This window comes from Ovis canadensis, chromosome 17, assembly GCF_042477335.2.
Source record: "Ovis canadensis isolate MfBH-ARS-UI-01 breed Bighorn chromosome 17, ARS-UI_OviCan_v2, whole genome shotgun sequence".
Lineage (NCBI taxonomy): Eukaryota > Metazoa > Chordata > Mammalia > Artiodactyla > Bovidae > Ovis > Ovis canadensis.
In genome coordinates, this window is record NC_091261.1 from 55,419,742 (window position 1) to 55,439,293 (window position 19,552).

The 19,552-nt window shown below is 47.6% G+C and overlaps 1 protein-coding gene across 11 annotated transcripts in view; it reads right to left on the minus strand.

Annotated features, from left to right (window-relative positions):
• Positions 1–1,242: 1,242 nt before the first annotated feature.
• The window catches only part of EP400 (E1A binding protein p400), a 112,120-nt gene continuing 93,810 nt past the window's right edge, over positions 1,243–19,552 (minus strand). For 10 of the 11 annotated variants that reach the window (XM_069557427.1, XM_069557426.1, XM_069557423.1 and 7 more), the window contains 8 exons: positions 18,463–18,670; positions 18,159–18,349; positions 16,293–16,511; positions 14,303–14,498; positions 13,813–13,937; positions 12,164–12,310; positions 6,574–6,651; positions 1,243–4,233 (listed from right to left, as the gene is read on the minus strand). In XM_069557427.1, coding sequence (XP_069413528.1) covers positions 3,961–4,233; positions 6,574–6,651; positions 12,164–12,310; positions 13,813–13,937; positions 14,303–14,498; positions 16,293–16,511; positions 18,159–18,349; positions 18,463–18,670 — 1,437 coding nt within the window. In that variant the 3' untranslated portion in view covers positions 1,243–3,960. The remainder of the gene's footprint in view (positions 4,234–6,573; positions 6,652–12,163; positions 12,311–13,812; positions 13,938–14,302; positions 14,499–16,292; positions 16,512–18,158; positions 18,350–18,462; positions 18,671–19,552) is intronic. The other variant, XM_069557421.1, reaches the window with a different exon arrangement.

Consider the following 19,552-nt stretch of genomic DNA (forward strand, 5'->3'; position numbering starts at 1 on the left):
ACCTGCAATCTAGGGAGGAGGGGACACACATCAACAAGTAAATAACCAATTAGAAAATAAGGCTAGGCCAGACAGACCGAGCAGCTTGAGAAAGGGAGGTGGTGGTTGAGTGCCTATTTTCAGTTGGGGGGAGTCAGAAAATGCCTAATAGGCTAAGCTGGGATTTAAAGGTCCACAGGGATAATTTGTTTTCTCTTGTGACCAGGGAGATGGTCCAGTGTGTCTATCCCTGGTTTCACTCTTGCTGCCACTAAACACCATCTGCACTGCAGACAGGGTGAGCTTTCAAAACTGAAAATCAAGTCATCTTCCAGGTTTCAACCTTCCCCATTTGCTTAGAATGAAATTCAGATTGCTTGTCATGACCTTGTCCCTGTTTCTGCATGGAACTTACTTACACTGTTCTGAATTGTTCTATTATCTGTCTGGAGTAGGACAATGTAACCTCCTTTTCTACTTTGCTCATAGATTTAGCTCCAGAGCCTTAAAAACAAATTGCCACATGGTATGCTCAATAAAGGGGTTCCCTGGTGGTTCAGACAGTAAAGCCTCTCTCTACCTGCAATGTGGGAGGCCTGGGTTCGATCCCTGGGTTGGGAAGATCCCCTGGAGAAAAAAATGGCAAACCACTCCAGTACTCTTGCCTAGAAAATTCTATGGATGGAGGAGCCTGGTGGGCTACCGTCCATGGGGTCACAAAGACACGACTGAGTGACTTCACTTCACATGCTCAATAAACATCAGCCGAATAAAGCAATAATTTTCCCTCTCATTAGCTTTGATTTTCTTAAAGAAATGAACCAAGTGTTGCTTTTTCAAAAACAATTTCCATCACCAGTGATAAAGCTGGCATGTGATATGCTTCAATAAATATTTGCTAAAGAGGATAAAATAGGACCACAGTACAGCTGGGAAAACACTGCTACCTTGTACAAGGTAGTACTGGAGAACAAGAATATTATGAATAATAAAATACACCCAGGTCTTTCCTCCCTGTGTGGCTTTGGAACACAGTGGCCAGGAACACATGGTCTCTGAGGAGAGAATTGGTGATTTCACTGAAAGACTCCATTCTTTCTAGTTCCTTCCACCCTGTGGGGGAGAGGCAAGGAGAAAAAAACTTCAGCTTCCAACACTACTTGGTTTCTCTGTATTTTGTTTCCACATGAATGAAATAAATACAACTAATATCTTATTTTAACTTGAACAGTAGTTTTCTATGAAAGACAAAACAAGCAAGCATATAAAAAGGTCAATTTATTATACCTTTTGTTTGGTGGGTATCAGTGCCCTTTAAAACCCTACTATTCAAGTACAAATGATTATGTTTACAAAGTATTTACAATTTCAGTCTTCTTTCTTTATATTTTAAAACACAACAGCTATCTGGACACAACAGTTAACAAAAAATCCTGAAGGTGGCAACAGGGAAAGCCTCTGCCTGAAGAGGCTCACTTCAGTCTCCTGCTTCCCCCAGCCCTCTGACCACTGCCCAGCCCCTACTAGAGCAAATGCCTCTGAATCAATGAAAAACCGCGTGACTGATTTCCGTGATGGCCAATTCCAGTTTGACAGTGTTTGGCTGCTGTCTTTATATTTTATGTTCTGAAGATTTCTTTCAGTCATTACCACTGCACTGTGGGGTGGGGGTGGGGACCCTGTTCTGCAAGGTAATATGGGATTCTGCCAACAGTATCAATCTGAGGAAACCTGGAAAACACCACCCTAAACTCACACTTAAATATGGAAAGTTTAACCTTTAAAACAGAAGGTCAAGAAAACAATACACTGGAACTTTTACCTACAAATGACACTACTGAAGACTATGAGGTCAGTGGCGACATCTAGATGTTAACTAAATTGAGTGAGACCAATAAAACTATTTTCTCTCCCATATCTTGAGACAGGGAATTGCAAAGGAAACAACTTCTTTCACTCACATGGTAAGACAGGGCAGGAGTTCCACACTGCAAATATTCAGACTCCAGTTCTGTTCTCTTAGAAGGCTTTTGAGAGACTTTTCTAAATTTCTCTTCTAGTGTTCTAGATTAATAGAGGACTTCTATTCAGGCAGCTATTTCTAGGATATTCTAAACACTCAACATTTCACCACCATCTACAAAGAGACCGTCAACACTCCATGAAAGATAAGAACAAAACCACCGGCTGCACAAATTATAATAAGCTGAAAAGGAGAATTCCTTTAGTTCTGCACATTTGAGGATTAAAAAAAGTGTAGAAACTCTCCTCAGCACCCAGCTATGAAGTATTTCCTGCACGTAGTACTCTCTCATCACAGCAGGTACCAAAGCACAATGAACAAGTCAGAAGTGTTCTGTTTGGTGTGTTTTGGTATTACAGTGTTCTATTTTGGTTGTTCAATTTATTGAAATGTTAAATCCCTCCCACTTTCAACACCTGATTTTAACTTTTTTCCAAATTTCGTGCCAAGAAGGCAAAAATGAGCTGCTTAGTTGGCTTCACGAAGGTATCAATTGCCATATTACTGTCCACATAAATTGATGGGAAATAAGGAAAATTCAGGACAGAACACTTTCCTTTTTGTCATAAAAAGTGATATAAAGGGGGAGGAAACACTGGTTAAAATGAAAAATCTCTTGGTATGCTAGAACTGTTCCTTACTACACAGAGACCTCACACAACCTGATCTCCAGGACCAAAACTGTAAAATATGCACAGAGACAGAGCAGAGAGGGTGTCATCAGACATGTGCCTTTTCCTTAGGTGGACACTTCCAGGTAAGCAGACATCATCACCCAATCAAGTCCACTGCAGTTGCCATAGTGGAAAAAAAAAAAACACCTAAAAGCAGCAAACACAGGGCCACTTCTCTGCCCCTCAACCATGGGGCTGCCACCCCAAAGAGCTTGGACAGCTCCCTGCTTTAGGCAGAAACCCAAGCAGCAGATCTACTCACAGATGAGACATGACAAGTCTAGTATGAAGATGCCACCACATCCATTTCTGTAGATTATACTTGTAGGTGCATAAACACACTACCTGTACATAGAGACTTCTCACCTCCGCAGGTGACGCCTGGGCTGGGCACGAGAGCAAAGGGGCGATGCAGGCTACCTGCCCTCAGTGGGCGTCTTGCCCCACCCTGCACTCAGCAGCGCACTCTGCATTGTGACAACCCTTGCACAGCACTCTGGGCCCTGAACCACTCCCAGATGGGAGCCTCACAAAATCTTCAGGAGCTGCCTCAATACTCTAAGTCCAATTACAAGTTTATCCAAAACCTGGGAAAATACTGTGGATGCACTGGGATGGGAACAGTCCCAAAGGTTCCGTTTACATGGAAACTGGTCACTCTAGGGGAAGCCACACCTGTGCTCTTTGGAATGAAAATTCAACCTCAGGTCACTTCCCTTCAACACCAGCTGGGGACACGTTATGAATGTGCTTCAATGCATATCAGTACTAAGCCTCTCCTTTAAGGGTCCAAACAAGTCACATTTTAGAAAGGAGGGAAAAAACCACACTGGTTTTCTCTGAGATGACCTACCTTAGATATTAGACAGTTTTTCTCCTCCCATATTGTGTTTTCAAATAGGAATAAAGAACCAAACAGAGGCAGATGCTGTCAGACCACGTTTTAGCTTCATATGCTCTACTTTATGACTCACTGCACCTTCCAAATGGCTGCTTGCAACGTGCAAAACACTGTACACTAACCGAGAAATTCTAGCTGGCTTTTAAGACCCAGCACTATTGCTCTGGAGGAGAAACTAAAAGTCAAACATCCAGGAAAAACTGCCACTGTCACTTTTTCAACCAGTTACGTAACACAGAAAGGGTGTTTGCTGAGGACTGCTGCTCCAGGTGCCGAACATCCCACAGGACCCAGTCCCAGGGTTCAGTAAATAAAGTCTATCCCATCTTGGTGGGACGGTGCGACACACAGGTAGCCCGCCTGGGGCTGCCCCTCTGTCCCAACTAGGGGCACGGAGGCTTGGTGGGCGTCTTTAACCTGACGGCAGGGACTCTCATCTGGAGCTTGGGCTGCTGGCTTGGGCTGTCGGAGGTGGCTGGCACCTGGGCAGGGGTGGGGACGCCAGGGGTCTGCAGCTGGGCGGCCGCTGTGGTCACCACTTGCTGCTGCATGAGCTTCTGCTGCACCACCTGTGCTGTCGCTGTCACCGCAGGGATCATCTGGACCTGCTGCCCAGCAGCTGTCGCCTGGGTGAGAGTCACAGTCTGTGGGGAAGCCTGAGCCAAAACAGAAACACACAGTGGAGAAAATGCATGTCAGGTGACACACAATATTAAACATTCTTGGGTGCGGGACGGAGGGGTGTTTAGAAACTTAGCTAGCACACATGCATCTGTGAAATGTAAAAACTACCCACCATGTCAAAATAGGACCTCCAGTTTCTAACCAAACAAAAGTCAGAACACTGAACTATTGGTGCTTTTAGGCTAAAAGTGGATGCCTCTGGGGAAATGCACAAGTCAATGACTGGGGACTGACAGTGCTGGTGTTCAGATTCTAATACCATTTGGTTTCTTGAAATCTACATGCCAGTGTGATTTTGAACAAAATAAAATTATTTTAAAGCACTGCTTTTATACTTTTATATTTCTCAGCAGTAAATAAAATGGTAAGAACCCGAAAGCTAGGCTCTGTTAGGAAGGTGTTAGGCTGGTGCAAGAGTAATTGCAGTTTCAGATTGTGAATTTTAAATCATTGTACTAGGCTCAAACACATTTTCATTAGTCAAAACAGGAACCATTTAAATCAACACATTTTTGCCAATGGGAAGTAAGTTTGCTGATTCTTGGACCATAAAAATCTGTGCTTCTGGACTCAATGAATTCTTGAAAAGCATTTTCTGCATCCTGCTTGTGGTGAATGTGTTTTCCCTGCAAAAAGCTACTAAGAGGTCAGATGAATATGGTGGATGAGGCAAAACTTCACAGCCCAATTTGTTCAATTTCTGAAGCATTGGTTGTGCTATGTGCAGTCGGGCGTTGTTGTGAAGAATTAGGCCCTTTCTACTGACCAATGCCAGCTGCAGGTACTGCCGTTTTCAGTGCATCTCATTGACGTGCTGAGCATACTTCTCAGATGTAATGATTTTGCCAGGATTCAGAAAGAATTCAGAAAATCAGACCACCAGCATACCACCAAACAGTGACCATGCCCATTTTTGGTGCAAGTTTGGCTTTGGCAAGTGCTCTGAAGTGTCTTCTTGGTCCAGCCACTGAGCTAGTTGTCACTGCTTGTCGTAAAAATAATCCACCTTTCGTAGCATGTCACAACCTGATCGAGAAATGGTTCATTGCTGTGTACAGTAAGAGAAGACAGCACTTCAAAACAACAATTTTTTTTAATTTGTAGTCAGCTCATGAGGCATCACTTACTGACCTTTTTCACCTTTCCAATTTGTTTCAAATGCCCAGGGACTGCAGAATGGTTGATGTTGAGTTCTTCAGCAATTTATCAGGTAGTTCTAATAGGATCAGCTTCTATGATAGCTCTCAATTGGTCACTGTCAACTTCCGATGGCTGGACACTACGCTCCTCATCTTCAAGGCTCTCGCCTCCTTTGCAAAACTTCTTGAACCACCAGTGTACTGTATGTTTGTTAGCAGTTTCTAGGCCAAATGCAGAAAATGCAATGGCACCCCACTCCAGTACTCTTGCCTGGAAAATCCCATGGACGGAGGAGCCTGGTAGGCTGCAGTTCATGGGGTCGCTAAGAGTCGGGCACGACTGAGCCATTTCACTTTAACTTTTCACTTTCATGCACTGGAGAAGGGAATGGCAACCCACTCCAGTATTCTTGCCTGGAGAATCTCAGGGACGGGGGAGCCTAGTGGGCTGCCGTCTATGGGGTCGCACAGAGTCGGACACAACTGAAGCAACTTAGCAACAGCAGCAGCAGCAAGCCAAATGCGTCATTGATATTGTGAGTTTTCTTCCCTACTTTACAACCCATTTTGAATTTGAATAAAAAAAAAAATCACTCAGATTTGCTTTTTGTCTAACATTTCCATAGTCTAAAATAAATCTAAAATAAACAGGAAGTAATAAGTCATTAGCAAAAAAACATAAAGCGAGAACTGCACGTTAAAATGATGTACAACACAACCACATTTATTAAGAATGTATTCCGGTATCAAACAGCAAATTTCAATAAAGCAGAAACTGCAATTACGTTTGCACCAACCTAACAAGCCCTGGATGCTGCCTGTATTATTTCTACTTCTGAATGCAAGGTCAATACGAGCAGATTCTCTTTTGTTTCCCTAAAACTCATGTGTGGTGGCTTCAGCTGTTAGGATACACCTAAGATTACTGGCTGAAGGAAGAAGCCCAGAAATGAGCCCCTTCTCTGTACACGTGACACTGAGTCTGAACACATCTGTTCAGGCTTTTTCCTGCCAGATTAATGATATCAAATGTTTTTCCCAAAGTTAATTGCTTTTTCTGTACTATGAAAACGACAAGCAGTTCACTAGGAATTAAAATTCTGTTTCCTCAGGATGAAACCAAGATCTCTCTCTGTGAGTACCTCCTAGGTGGCTCTGGTCTCCGGACCCTACCTGTTGGGAAGCAGAGGCGACCTGCTGGATGCTGGCCACAGGTGTCTGCTGTTGGACGACTTGAGGGAGTTTTGCAACCTTGGACAAAAGGAAAAAGGCCAAACACAGAGGCCGAATCAATGTGTGCACAAAAAGAGATTTCTTACCCTTTCTCTCCTTCTCAGGTCTTAATGCAAAACAAAAACAGAAACGAAACCGCAGTCAGACGCCACAGAATTGCAGCTCTCAAAGCGCGCTCGCCTGGAGTCCAGAAAGTTGGTTACTGCGCTTTGGCACTGAATAACAACTGTCTTCCTAACCTGTAATCATCTGTAATCTGAGGCTTTATTGGTCTCCTATTTCAGACAGTCACATTTTTCTTTTACTAAAACTTCTGGAAGTTTATATGAGAGAATTAAATGGAAGATGGAACATTTGGGTGCCATCCCAGGAGTGCTTCCACTGTGAAGTGCCCTGGACCAACACCACGGTTCAGCCCTAGTCCAGAGATGTGCCAAAAAGTGGTTACTTCCTCATTTTTCTTCATCACAACTGAGATATTTCTCTGTATAAAACAAAATTTTCCACCTGATGGTCACTTTTTGTAAACCTGCATATCATGCTGTCTTGACACAATAAGACAATTCAGGCCATCTGTCTACTCAGGGCTTCAGGGGCACTGGCTCACAGAAGCAGAAGGGGCTCCCGAGTGGGCAGCTGCTGGGGGCCATGGAAACCCTGCTCAGGCCTCTAATTGGTAGAACAGGGATGAAAATGAGTCTTACCCAAGATAATTCTAGAGAAAATGTGAAATTATATGATGTACTTGCAAATAACAAGCTCTGAGTAAATATGAATTCTCATTAAGAAATTAAAATTAGTCAAGAGACATTTACTAGTTTACTATAACTTAAATCAAAAACTCTGAATAGAATTCACTGAGATCAAAGCAACTCCTGACTAAACCCTGTGTGCTTCCTCTGACACGAAAGATGGGCTGTCAGCTGCTATAGCACATGGGCCACAGCTCAGACGGGCAGACACTGAATATGCTGAAATGCTGTGGATAAAACTAAGGTGATACCTATTTTTTTTTATTTTACCCTAGCCCCTCTTTATTTTTTTAATTGGAGGATGGTTGCTTTACAATGCTGTGTTGGTTTCTGCCATACAATACTAGGAATCAGCCATAACCATATAAATATCCCCTGCCTCTTGAGCTCCCTCCCACCCCTCCCCTAAGGTGACATCTCAAATGCATCAATACATTTGCAGATAGTCCAGAGCTCCCCGCTCCAAAATCTAAGCAAAGAGGGGAGACCCCAAGCCATGACAAGGCTCCCAAGACCCTGTGCTGCCGGTGAAGCCTTAGACTGGGTTTTCACCACCCCCCGCGTGTGGCAGACAGGAGACGCGTCCAAGCCCGCTCTCAGGAGGAGCTAACAGGACGGCATCATGCTGCCCCCTACAGCTGCAATCCTGTCACTCAAAGGGTCTGTGAGGAAGTCACCTGTCTGAGGCCTCAGTGCTGGGCAGGGGAAGAGGAGACACAGGCTGAGAGGCCAAACCCTCAAGCCACAAGCTCCTGCGGTCCTGACTGCACCCACAGAAGCCTAGCAGAACCACCTACCTTCCACCCAAACCTCAAAGCCTTCCCACAAACAAGCTTCAAGGGAAACTGGATCACAACAAGACAATTTCTATAAAGACAAAAACCCCACAGTTCCTGAGGCAAGAACAGTGGAAAAGAAATAAGTAAAATCAGATGAACTTTGACTTCAAACAGAGGAATTACCAGACGTGCACAAAATAGTACGCTGCTCTGCACAGCCTGTAAACACATAGGTGAACAAGAAACTGCACAGACCATAATGCAGATCTGAGATAAAAACAAACAAAACTTCAAAGAATAAGAATAAAGTAAGTATCACCAAAATTAAAATTCAATGGGCAAACTTTTAACAGCAAACTAGACCTAACAAAAGGGAAAAGCATTGAAATGGGAGGTAGGTTACTCAGAATATAGCACAAAGAGACAATGAGAGGAAAACACAGAAGACTGAAGGTACATTGAGGGCGGGAGATGGAGCAGCGGTGGCATCTACCGCAATAACGGCTGGCCAATGCCCAGGTTCCAGGGGATCAGATACCTAGCCAGGGCGTCATGGCGTCAGACCCAAGACAAAGAAAGGCACTTTCCAGGCAGTGCTAGTGGTAAAGAATCTGCCTGCAATGCAGGAGACAGAACAGACGTGGGTTTAATCCCTGGGTTGGGACAATCCCCTGGAGAAGGAAGTGGCAACCCACTCCAGTACTCTTAATCGGGAAATCTCACAGACAGAGGAGCCTGGGAGGCTACAGTCCGTGGGGTGACAAAGAGTCAGACATGACTGAGCAGGCACACACAGAGTTTCTTTATAGTTTGATGCTATAGGAAGTGTTTGTCCAGGTGCAAGTACTGCAGCAAAAGGCCCCAAGTCCCAGCCTGTCTCAAGACCACCAGTATTTCTCAAGCAACAGTTATACACAAGACACTGGGCTAAATGCTGAGATTACAAAGATGGACAAAGAAAAGATCTCAAAAGAAAACAAGAAAAAACAAGTTACACAGAAGCAGTGACCTGCTAGATAGACATCTGACTTCTCATCAACAATAAAAGACCAGGAACAGGGACAGCTGTTAATGTGCTGAGAAAATAAATGTTCGTCTAGAATTCCACACCAAGCAGAAGTACCTTTCAGGAACAAGAGTGAAATACATGCATTTTCAAACACTACAGGAAACTCCAAAGAATGGACTTCAAGCAGAAGACAAGTAGTTTTACACAAAAGTGACAATGACACAGGAGAGAACTGTGATCACAGCACACATGGACACAAAGGCTAGAGTGACAGTGTGACAGGCCAGTGCACAGAGCAGAGCTGGGATGGGCTCGCGCTGCTCTGTGAAGAGGCGACCTGCACATGGACAATTGAGGATAACCGCTTCAGAGAACCCAGAGAGAACAGGCGATTTTCAAACAAGTAGAGGAGAAAAAACAGAAAGACAAAAATAGATAGACAAATGGAAGAAGAGAAGACAAGTAAGGCAGAAATGAGAAAACAGAACAAGCTGAAAACCCAAACAAAATGGAAGCTAAAGGCCACCCTTCCAGGTCTCGCCACAAAGGCGAGCAAATCTGTCACAGGTAGAGGACCAAAGCTGAGAGGCAGGATGAAGGCAGTGCAGCAGCACCCACCCGGCCACTTTCTTGACGTGTGTGAAATAGAGAAAGTGCAAGAGGGAAACATGCGCCAGAAACTTCTGACACAAAATGGGTGGAGTTCTCAGTTTGAGGCAGAGCAGGCTGCCAGACCAAAACAGGACTTCAGAGAAATAAAAAGTTTAATTTATGTGTAGCTAATAACAAAGGGCTTTCCAGGTGGTGGTAGTGGTAAAGAACTGGCCAGCCAATGCAGGAGACCAGGGTCCAATCCCTGGGTCAGGAAGATTCACTGGAAAAGAAAATCGCAATCCACTCCAGTATTCTTGACTGGAAAATTCCATGGACAGAGGAGCCTGGCAGGCTACAGTTTATGGAGTCACAAAGAGTTGGACATGACTGAAGTGACTTAGCATACACACAGTAATAAAAAACCTAATATAAAAACAAAAATAGAAAGGAATATAAGGAAAAACGGATAAATCCAAAATCAGAATGGGAGATTTTTTTTCTTCCAATTTTTGGACAGGCCATGCAGCATGTGGGATCTTAGTTCTCTGACCAAGGATTGAACTCACACCCCCTGCATTGGAAGCATAGAGTCCCAACTACCGAAGTGCCAAGGAAGTCCCAGAATGGGAGCTTTTAATATACCTCTCTCATAATTGACAGAATAAACCTGACCTGGAGGTGACAAAGGGAGCCCACAGCCACACCCCGCACTACCACAAACCATGTCTCAGCACACTTCCCTGCAAGATCAGCGCCGGGCCAGGGCTGGAGTGTGAAGAGCAGCGGAGGGTTTAGGGCCAGGTAAGGCTGAAGGTCAGGACAGAACTGCTGTCCCGGGGCTGGAAGAGGAGTTGCAGTGCACAGGAGGGTCTCAGGTATTGGAGGTGCACACCTCCAGGGAGCCATCCTCAGGCAGCTGGAATGAAAACTGTGCTCAGGGGTCGGGGGGACACGACTTCCCTGGTTGTCCAGTGGTTAAGAATCCGCCTCCCGATGCAGGGGATGCAGGTTTGATCCCTGGTTGGGGACTAAGGTCCCACATGTCCCAGAGCAACTAAGCCCAAGCATTAAAATGCAAGATTCCGAGTGCCAAAACGAAGACCTGCCGCAGTCAAGAAACATAATAAAAACAAATAAAAACCCTGTGAGGAACGGCAACTGGCTGCAGATATGAATCTGGACTCATCAGTAGAGGTGGGCTCACAGCCTCAAGACTAGAGCGACCACAAGGAGAGGGGTGCAGACAGAGGGTTTTAAAAAAGACAAAACACCAAACAACCAAAGGAACAAAAACTTGTAGCCAACTCGATCAAGAAGGGAATTTTCTTCTGTGCTGAAGGATGAGTTTAAAAACCCAACCCTGCAAAATGACCATAAGGAGAGCGATGTGGCTGAGCTTCCTGTCTGCGCCTGACCTACAAGCCCTCGTGAGCAGGAAGAACGGCAAGGAGGAAGGGGAAGGAGTCGCCACCAGGACTCACAGGTGACAGTGTCAACACCAATGATAGAAGAACAGACTGAGGCTGCAGGATTCAAAAGTCAACACACACAGTGCCTTAGAGACACACAAAAGAGAGGGAACTTACAGTAGAGCAGCAGAAAGCGTTATTACTCAGGAATAAACCCAAGATGAGCAATAAGATCCTTATGGAAAAAAAAATAAGAAACTTACTTGAAGGGCCTTAAAGAAGATTTAAATAGTAAAGCGTGCCTCACGTTGGTGAATCTGAAGTCAAGGCTGTAGAGATGTTTATTCTCCCCCAAACTGATCTACAGGGTCAATGTAATTCTAACAAAAACCCCATCAGTTTGGTTGTGATATGAACATTTAATATGCTGACTCAAATTCAGAACTTCTGTTCATAAAGTGAGTGAGAAGATAAGCTACAAGCTGGGAAAAGTGACACAGACCCGAAGGTGAACCAGGATGTACAACTGCACCGGGAAGCCCCGAACAGGCTCGTCCCTTGAAAGGGGCCCCAACAATCAGCAGATTCACCAAGGACAGAATCACATAGCTGCTAGAGGAAGGCAGACAGCAGGCCAGGCCACCGTGGGTGGAGGCCAGGGGACCACACAGCGCCTCAGCGGGGTGTGTGCCCAAGCCCCACACCCCATCCCAGACATTACATGTGGCGCTTACACGCAGGACCCACAGGATGTGTGACACTGGGCTGGGCGGCACTGGGAGCAGCAGAGGGACAGAGCTCTCGAGTTCCTGAAGCACAGGGACGACCACGAGCCCTGGAGGAGCCTCACCAGCACAAAGGCCACCACTGCAGTGGGCCCTCAGCACGGTCCCCAGGCCACACTGCGGGCCCTACAGTGCGTTTCATGGGGTGCTGATCTGTGGTCCCCCAAGTCTGTGGTCGGTCCACAGGCTCCCTCCTACTCACCTGGATCTGCGTCTGCACCTGCTGGGTCCCGGCCAGTTTCTGGGCCTGGGAGATGGGTGTGGTGAGAAACTGGGTTTTAAGGGCTGGCTGGGTGGCGTAGGTGACCTTCTGTGGTTGGCCCTGAGCAGCAATCTGCTGTGCTGTGATCTGAGGAAAGAGACCGCCCAGGGTTAGAGCTGCGTCCCTGTCTCAGAGCCACCAGGCCTCCTCCCGGGCCCTGCCTGCCCCCAGGTGCCCACAGCATTGACCACCCCAGCTCCCAGCCCTGCCTGTCCATTGCCCCCCCACAACCGGCATTCAGTCCTGGGTCATCGCTTCCTCTCCTGGGAGGTCCCCTCACAACCCAGGCTGGGCTTCATCTCCACATCCTCTTCAGAACCTGGGGCCACGTCAGCTCATCAGGTGAGTGAGTGAGTGAACTTGACAAGACAGGAGACACACGTGCACAATTTCTCAAATCTAATTTTAAGAATTTGACATATACTCAAACACATTTAGGACAAATAGAAACAAACTATATGCACAATTTTTGCACCTTTAGTCTGATTTTTAGCTTTCCCTGCCAGGAGAATTTAAATACTATTCAGAAAGCCATGTGTAATATACAGACCATATATTTGGTTACAAAGTCACCTCCACGAACAAACATTTTTAAGGTCTCAAAAGTCTTCTTTCAAGTCATATGAACATACAGACCAGCACATTCCTAAAGCCCTTCTCTCTTTTAGATGTTGGCTAAGCCTCCATGCTGACCCAGCCCTGCCTGTCCAGCCACAGTGCCTCCCTGCCCAGCACTCTCCACTCACAAGTCACTTCATTTCTTTATGTGTCAGTTTCTGAGAATGGGTGCCAGCACCCACAGAGCCCTCAGCACACAGAGGGAATGTTCCAGCTCCGGTTCAGAAAACACAGATACAGCATGGAGTTCACTATCAGCAGTCGGAAATCAGCACGATGATACATCATCATCTGTAGGCCAGGCTTCATGCCACCAGAAGCAGATGGGAAACAGAATGCCTCGCACTCTGCTCCTGCTCGTCAACACGGGGCCTGCAAGTACAACCCCGAACCCCCACCTCCAAGGAGGACTTGCTTTTGGGAGCTGAATCAGCCCAGAGCTTCCTCCCAGCCTTCTCAGTCAGGGTATCACCAACACATTGACAATACTCCTCTTGCAGTACCTTTGTCTGCTGTCTCTTCCCTCCCTCCATCCATGCTCTGAGCATGAGTGCCAGAGTACATACACTCTCTCATGTGGACACAGTCCTTGCCTGGCCTCCTCTTGACAGCTCGACAGCTGTGGCCTGGCTCCATCTGTCCGGTACACCCAGGTGGGTCACACACCATGAGCTACGCCCATGTCCTGGAATCCTTCTGGCCCCTCCCCAGTCATGCAATTCCACAGGCCGAGTCCATCATGGCTGCCCCCACAAGCCCTCGGTGCATGGGGGTCCCTCTCCCTCCAGGGCAAACCTTAAGACCATCCTCTGTGCTGCCCAAGCCCACAATCATAGGGTCTCCTGTGTGAAGAGGCCAGGCAGCCAGGCAGGGCCCATTCAGGACCCTCTCCACTTCTGTGCACCCAATGCTTGGCAGCAGGGCCCACCTCAAATGCAGAGGGGATGACTAGGGGCCCCAGTACCCAGTACCTTCTGCTGGACAGCGGCAGGGCCTGGGGCAGCCTGTGGCTGGATGGCCTTCTGCTGCTGGACGGCTTGCTGCTTGAGCTTCAGCAGCTGCTGGACGTGCACGGGCTGGGCCACGACAGTCTGTCCTGCGAACACCAAGCAGATCATTTAATCACGAGCACCAGGGATGAACAAGGTCTCGGGACTCACACTGAGTTCAGCTTCAGTGATTTCTTTATAGAAAACAACAGCTTGAAACGGTGCTGAGACAAATAAAGCCGTCCCTTAGGACAACTTTAAATGTTTCTGGGTTCATAATAATATTCAGACAAAGGTCTGGGAAGTTGAGAATGTCAACGGTTAAATCAATGGACACCTCCGCTAACACACACTGTGACACTCACAGTAGGGCTGAGGGCCATGGCTACTAGAAAAGGCTCGTCAGCTCCACTGAAGGCCGTAAGCAGGGGGTGATGTGCGGGGGGGTCAAGGGGTGGTGTGAGACAGGCACCTGCGGCTTTCTGCGGCTGCCCGATGGCCACACTGATCCCAGCAACGTTCATGGGCAGGGTCGTGACGCCCGGCGAGGAGACCACAGCTGCTGGCACTGACACCACCGGGGGCTTCGCCAGTGCCACCTGGGCCGGCTGGGGCGCTGGGGCCTGCATCTGCCCTTGCGCCTGCAGCTGTGAAGTGGGGACCCGGGTCTAGACAATGAAAATAATGGGAGAGTCCAGAGATATTCAGGATTCCATGCATCTGCAAACATTTCCCACCAGAGGACAAGTGGTGAGAAACTGAAAAATTCATGAAGGTGCAATGTGGTGCTCAGCTAACAGAAAACATATTGCTGTGGGCTGCCTACGCCACCTGACCATCACCGAGAGACGCAGAGAGCGGGGCTCAGAAAGCCCCACGTGTGCCCGGGCACACTGCCGCTCAGCCACGGCTCCTGTCCTGCCCCACAGTGCACGTGCGCCTCTGCCTTGCCCTCCACCTCAGAACCTCACAGCAGCCCCAGACTGTCACGTCTCCTAGTCTCATCTCTAGTCCTTCAGTGACAACCCTACCCTGAAACTACTGCCACAGCCTCCCAAGGGCCACCCTCGGGCCCCATCTCCTGAGACTTTGTTATCACACTGCTTCCAAACACTTATTTCCTTAAGTTGTATCTTTAAAAATGAAAATGGAAATAAACCCGTTTTTACACGTACAAAAACTCAGAAAAAGAAAATATGTCTTATCTGTATGGCTCACTGGGAAGGTGTGTAAAATGAGATGAACTTAAGGTATTTTGTAATCTGAGTCTCTTCCTTTTGTAACAATCCTTTTTCAAAGCTGTGTACTATTCCACCGTGTGCATGCTATACAGTCTATTTAGTCAACTCCTTAGTGATGGCGATTTAGCTCTCTCCTAACATTCCCAATACAAGTTTGTATATTTATCACTTTGTACTTGTTCTATTATTTCTTTAGAATGTAACAGAAATAGAATCACTGGGTAAGATAACGTGCACGTTTCTTAGCTTAACTGACTAGAACTCTCTCCAAAGGGAGCCAGTTTCTGCCTGTAAGTCCCATTCAAGGAATGGGCTCCCCAACCTGGCCTTCAAGTGTGATTACTACTCTGCTCACTTGAATTGGCATTTTTTGTGAACACAGGCAACACCAAGCTTGCTCTCACAATTTTTATCCACTTCGGTCCCTTCTCTTACAGACTCAGAGGGAAGCACACGAGAAGCAGAGCCTGGACCCCCAAATTACTGCTGTGTTGTGGGTGACAAGTTGTAGGATCTGGGTGTTACTAAAGGTGTGTGACTTGGTTTCTGCACCTGCAAAATGGAGTTAGCATCACAGCACCCACTCCCACCTCAGCAACAATCAGGTGACAGGCAGAGAGGCTCAGGCAGCACCCAGCCCAGAGCAGGGTTCCTAGTGCTAGACGTCACCAAGTGGGACAGAGTCTGGCCCACCGGACACTCCCTCGACTCCTGCTTATTGTGACTGACCGTCCCAGACACCCCTCTCCCGCTAGCATCATCCCCTCCTTCGGAAATCTCCAACATCTCTCCGTGCTCATGGAGTGCTGTGGTCCCGTAGCCCAGCTCTGGGGACTCGCTCGCCTCCTGCCTCCCACAGTCTCCCCTCCGCCTGGCAGCACTGGCATACTTTCCACGTGCCAGGCCTCATGGTCCCCTTATCCCCCACGTAAACCCTGCTTTCCCTCCATGGTCTGGCTTGCTCCCCTCCTCCCTGACCTCTCAGGCCACCATAAGCTTTGTGACATTGATGTTCTGGAAAAGCACGACTGTGTAAATGTTTCCCATACGTGTGCTGTGCTTCGCCCTCTCCAAGGAGAACTTAAGTTCCTGGGGAAAGACCATGTCTTTACTTGTCACTCCACCATCACACCTGCAAGGGCCTGAGCAAGCAATAACAGTTCAGTTAAAACGTTAAGAAGACGCTGCTCTGGAAAAACAAGCGTATCAACGGGAACTTACGAGCCGGGCCACCTGGAGGTTGGCCACGGTGGTGCCCGTGAGCAGGGCGCCGGGCCTCGGGGCCGTGACCGTGGTGAGCTGGGGGCTCTGCTGCTGCGTGGGCTGCGGGGGCTGCACCTGCACTTGAGCCGTTGGCTGCGGGGGCCCCGCTGGGGCCTGTGCTGGGGGCGCCTGCTGGGGCAGCTGCAGTTTCTGCTTCTGCATTTTGATCAGGTGTTCCTAAAACCCAGATAAAGTAATCTTTTCATCAACATTAACTGTATTCCACTTTGTATATATCTTGGTTTTAAGTTACTGTTCTACTACCCATTAAATATTGAAGAAAACAGTTGCTACTAGGCAGTCTGCAAACAATCCTCCAGGCCTTTGCCAAACATTTTTTAAGTGTTCGTTTATCACTGATGAAAACTAGCAACTGTGATTTGACAGATCAGCAAATGTGTAACAAAATTTCTAGGTTCTGATCACTCATAAACAAGTTAATTTAAATCTGCAGTATCATCAAAAAAATTCTAAAAGTCTTAAAATCATAGTCCTTCTTGAAACTTTAAGATGTATTATAAGCAGTAGCTCTAAATTTTGTATTCCAACTGTCTCCAAATAAAAGTTTAATTGATAAATAAACCCATGTCTTTAAAAGAAGTCGAAATAACAAGATAAAAATATTCTAGGGAATAAAAAATTATTGAGGAAAACTGATACTGAGTTATTCATTCATGACTATCAGATCTCTTTCAAGATGCTGAAAAAGAAAAGGACTTTGCAACTGGTTTAGGAGGGGGCAGGGAAGACAGGAAAGGAGTCAGGTGCATGAGTGGGTCAGTGGGGCTCTGAGCAGCTGGAAGCAGGAAGCAGGTGACTGAAGGCCCTGCCATCACAGAGCGGAAGAAGCAGGGAGGTGGGGGGTGGGGGGAGGCAACAGCATGGGGAGCGGCACAGACCCGCTCTGACAACTTGCCCCTGCTGGGCTGAACAACCCTAATTCAGTGCTGCCCGTCAGCATTCTGCAGCAATGGACATACTCTGGAGCTGGGCTGTCCAATGAGATGGTCACAGCCACGTGTGGCCTTGCACCCTTGAGCTGTGGCTGGTGTGACGGAGGATGGAAAGTTGAGCTTGGTCACATTTTGTTTCTGTGGTGTGCACTCGCGCGCCCCTCCAGGATGAAGTCCTGGCTGGTGCTCGCAGGTTCTCAGGCCCTCCAGGGCCCTGGGCCCCTCTGTCACCCGCAAGGGGCAGGCCCGAGGGAAGGTACTTACTGTGGCAGCTCCGACGGCCAGCTGCAATTCTAAAATACCATCTTGTTTCTATTACATACGTTTTTCTGGCTCCTTTCTAAGTTGAATATTAATACTTTTCCACTTGTGGCAGTATTTCCTTTTAAAATGAATGTATTTGGTTGTATAACAGCACAGGTGATATAGCGATTGGCAAAATTCAGGAACATCAGTACTCAAATGACTGACACTGAGAAACGATAATGCAAATGAACTACTCCTAGAGAAACCAAGTCTTCACCACCTTGGCTCTTAAACTGTAGAGGAATGCTTTTCACCAACATTTTCTCAGGCTGGGAAAAGGGTCCAGTGGCCTTCAAGTTCTCCCTGGAGCCTGAGCTGCTGCACACAGCACAAGCAAGCAGGTGGGAAGATCCATCTGGAAATGGGGATTAAGGCCTCAGAGAGCTGGGAACAAGCTGGTCACGTGATCATGGAAGTGGCCCTGTAGGCAAGGTTGTTTCTAAACACAACATACACACACTTCCCACATAAAGACGATGGCAGGTTGTGCAGAACACACTCTGAATGACACGACACAACAAGGCGTCATCACACAGGGGTGTCAGGGTTTCTAGAAGATGCTCACCGGTGTCAACTTGCCCACAGCCTTGATCTGTGCTGGTGACTGGGCCTGGCCTTGGATCTGTGGGACCTGCACCTGAGAGGCCTGCTGCTGCTGCTGCTGCTGCTGCTGCTGCTGTTGCTGCTGCTGCTGCTGCCGAAGGAGCTGGAAGTGTGCGGGCGTGATGGTTTTCCCCGGGAGCTGGACCCCTGTGGCTGAAGAGGTTGTCTGGTAAGACCACAGGCCCCCAAACACACACGCACGCACCTGAGCCCTCAGGAGCTGTAAGAGCAGGGCGGGTCATGTAGGAAACCAACTCTGCCTTTACCTTGGGACACCTGAGTCACCAAAGACCGGGTCGGGGTCTGCACGGGGGTCAGGCTGGTAGTGACCACAGCCGAGGCCGTCACTGAGGTGACCGCTCGAACACCCTGAGTCGGTGCCAGGGACACCAGGTCGGATGTGGCCGTGGCTGGGGAACCAACTGCTCGAGGCTGGGTGTGGACCACCTGGGCAGGAGCAGAGCCTCCTGAGGTCTGGAAAAGGTGAAGGGAAGAGAACTGTCAGGCTGCTTCGCGATACTCAAGACTCTACAGTCATCGGGTAAAGAAAAAAGGCCACAAAACTCTAAAACCTAGAAAACGAAGCCTTCTGACAGAGTGCTGAAAGACCTGTGAGCGCAAAACCTGTGCCCTGGGCTAGAGCAGGTGGCAGCACGCAGAAAAGGAAGGTCCCCTCCCCCGTCTACCACACTTGCCCTGTGTCTGTCCAGGTGTCCTCACTCGAAAGACCTTTGGTTTCCAAGAAACCATCTAGGTGCCCATGTTTATCCCCGCAGAACACACAGGACCGTACTCCCCACAGTCATCCCCAGCCAGGCGTGGAAGCTGCACCCCTGAACCCACTTCCACCCACACAGGCCTCATGGCATCCCAACTGTAGTAACTGCTCAAATCTTTTGTCTATTAAAAAAAATTATTTTGTCCACTATTAAAAGTTGTTCATTTTCTCCCTGTTGACGCAAGAATCTTTATATATTTATATATACACATCATTTATTTTGGGCTAGTGTTGGGTCCTCATTGCTGCATGGGCTTTTCTCTAGTTTCAGTGAGCGGGCTTCTCGTTGAGGTGGCTTATTCTTTTTTTTTTTCAACATTGAGGTGGCTTACTCTTGTGGAGAACCTGCTCTAGGGTGCACAAGCTTCAGTAGTAATGGCACATGGGCTCAGTAGTTGCAGCTCCTGGGCCCCAGAGCACAGGCTCAGTAACTGCGACGCAAGGGCTTGGCTGCTCCACATCATGTGGGATCTTCTCAGACCAGGGATCAAACCTGTGTTTTCTGCACTGGCAGGAGGATTCCTTACCACTGACCCACCAGGAAAGCCAGGAAGAATCTTTATAAAATCTAAATACTA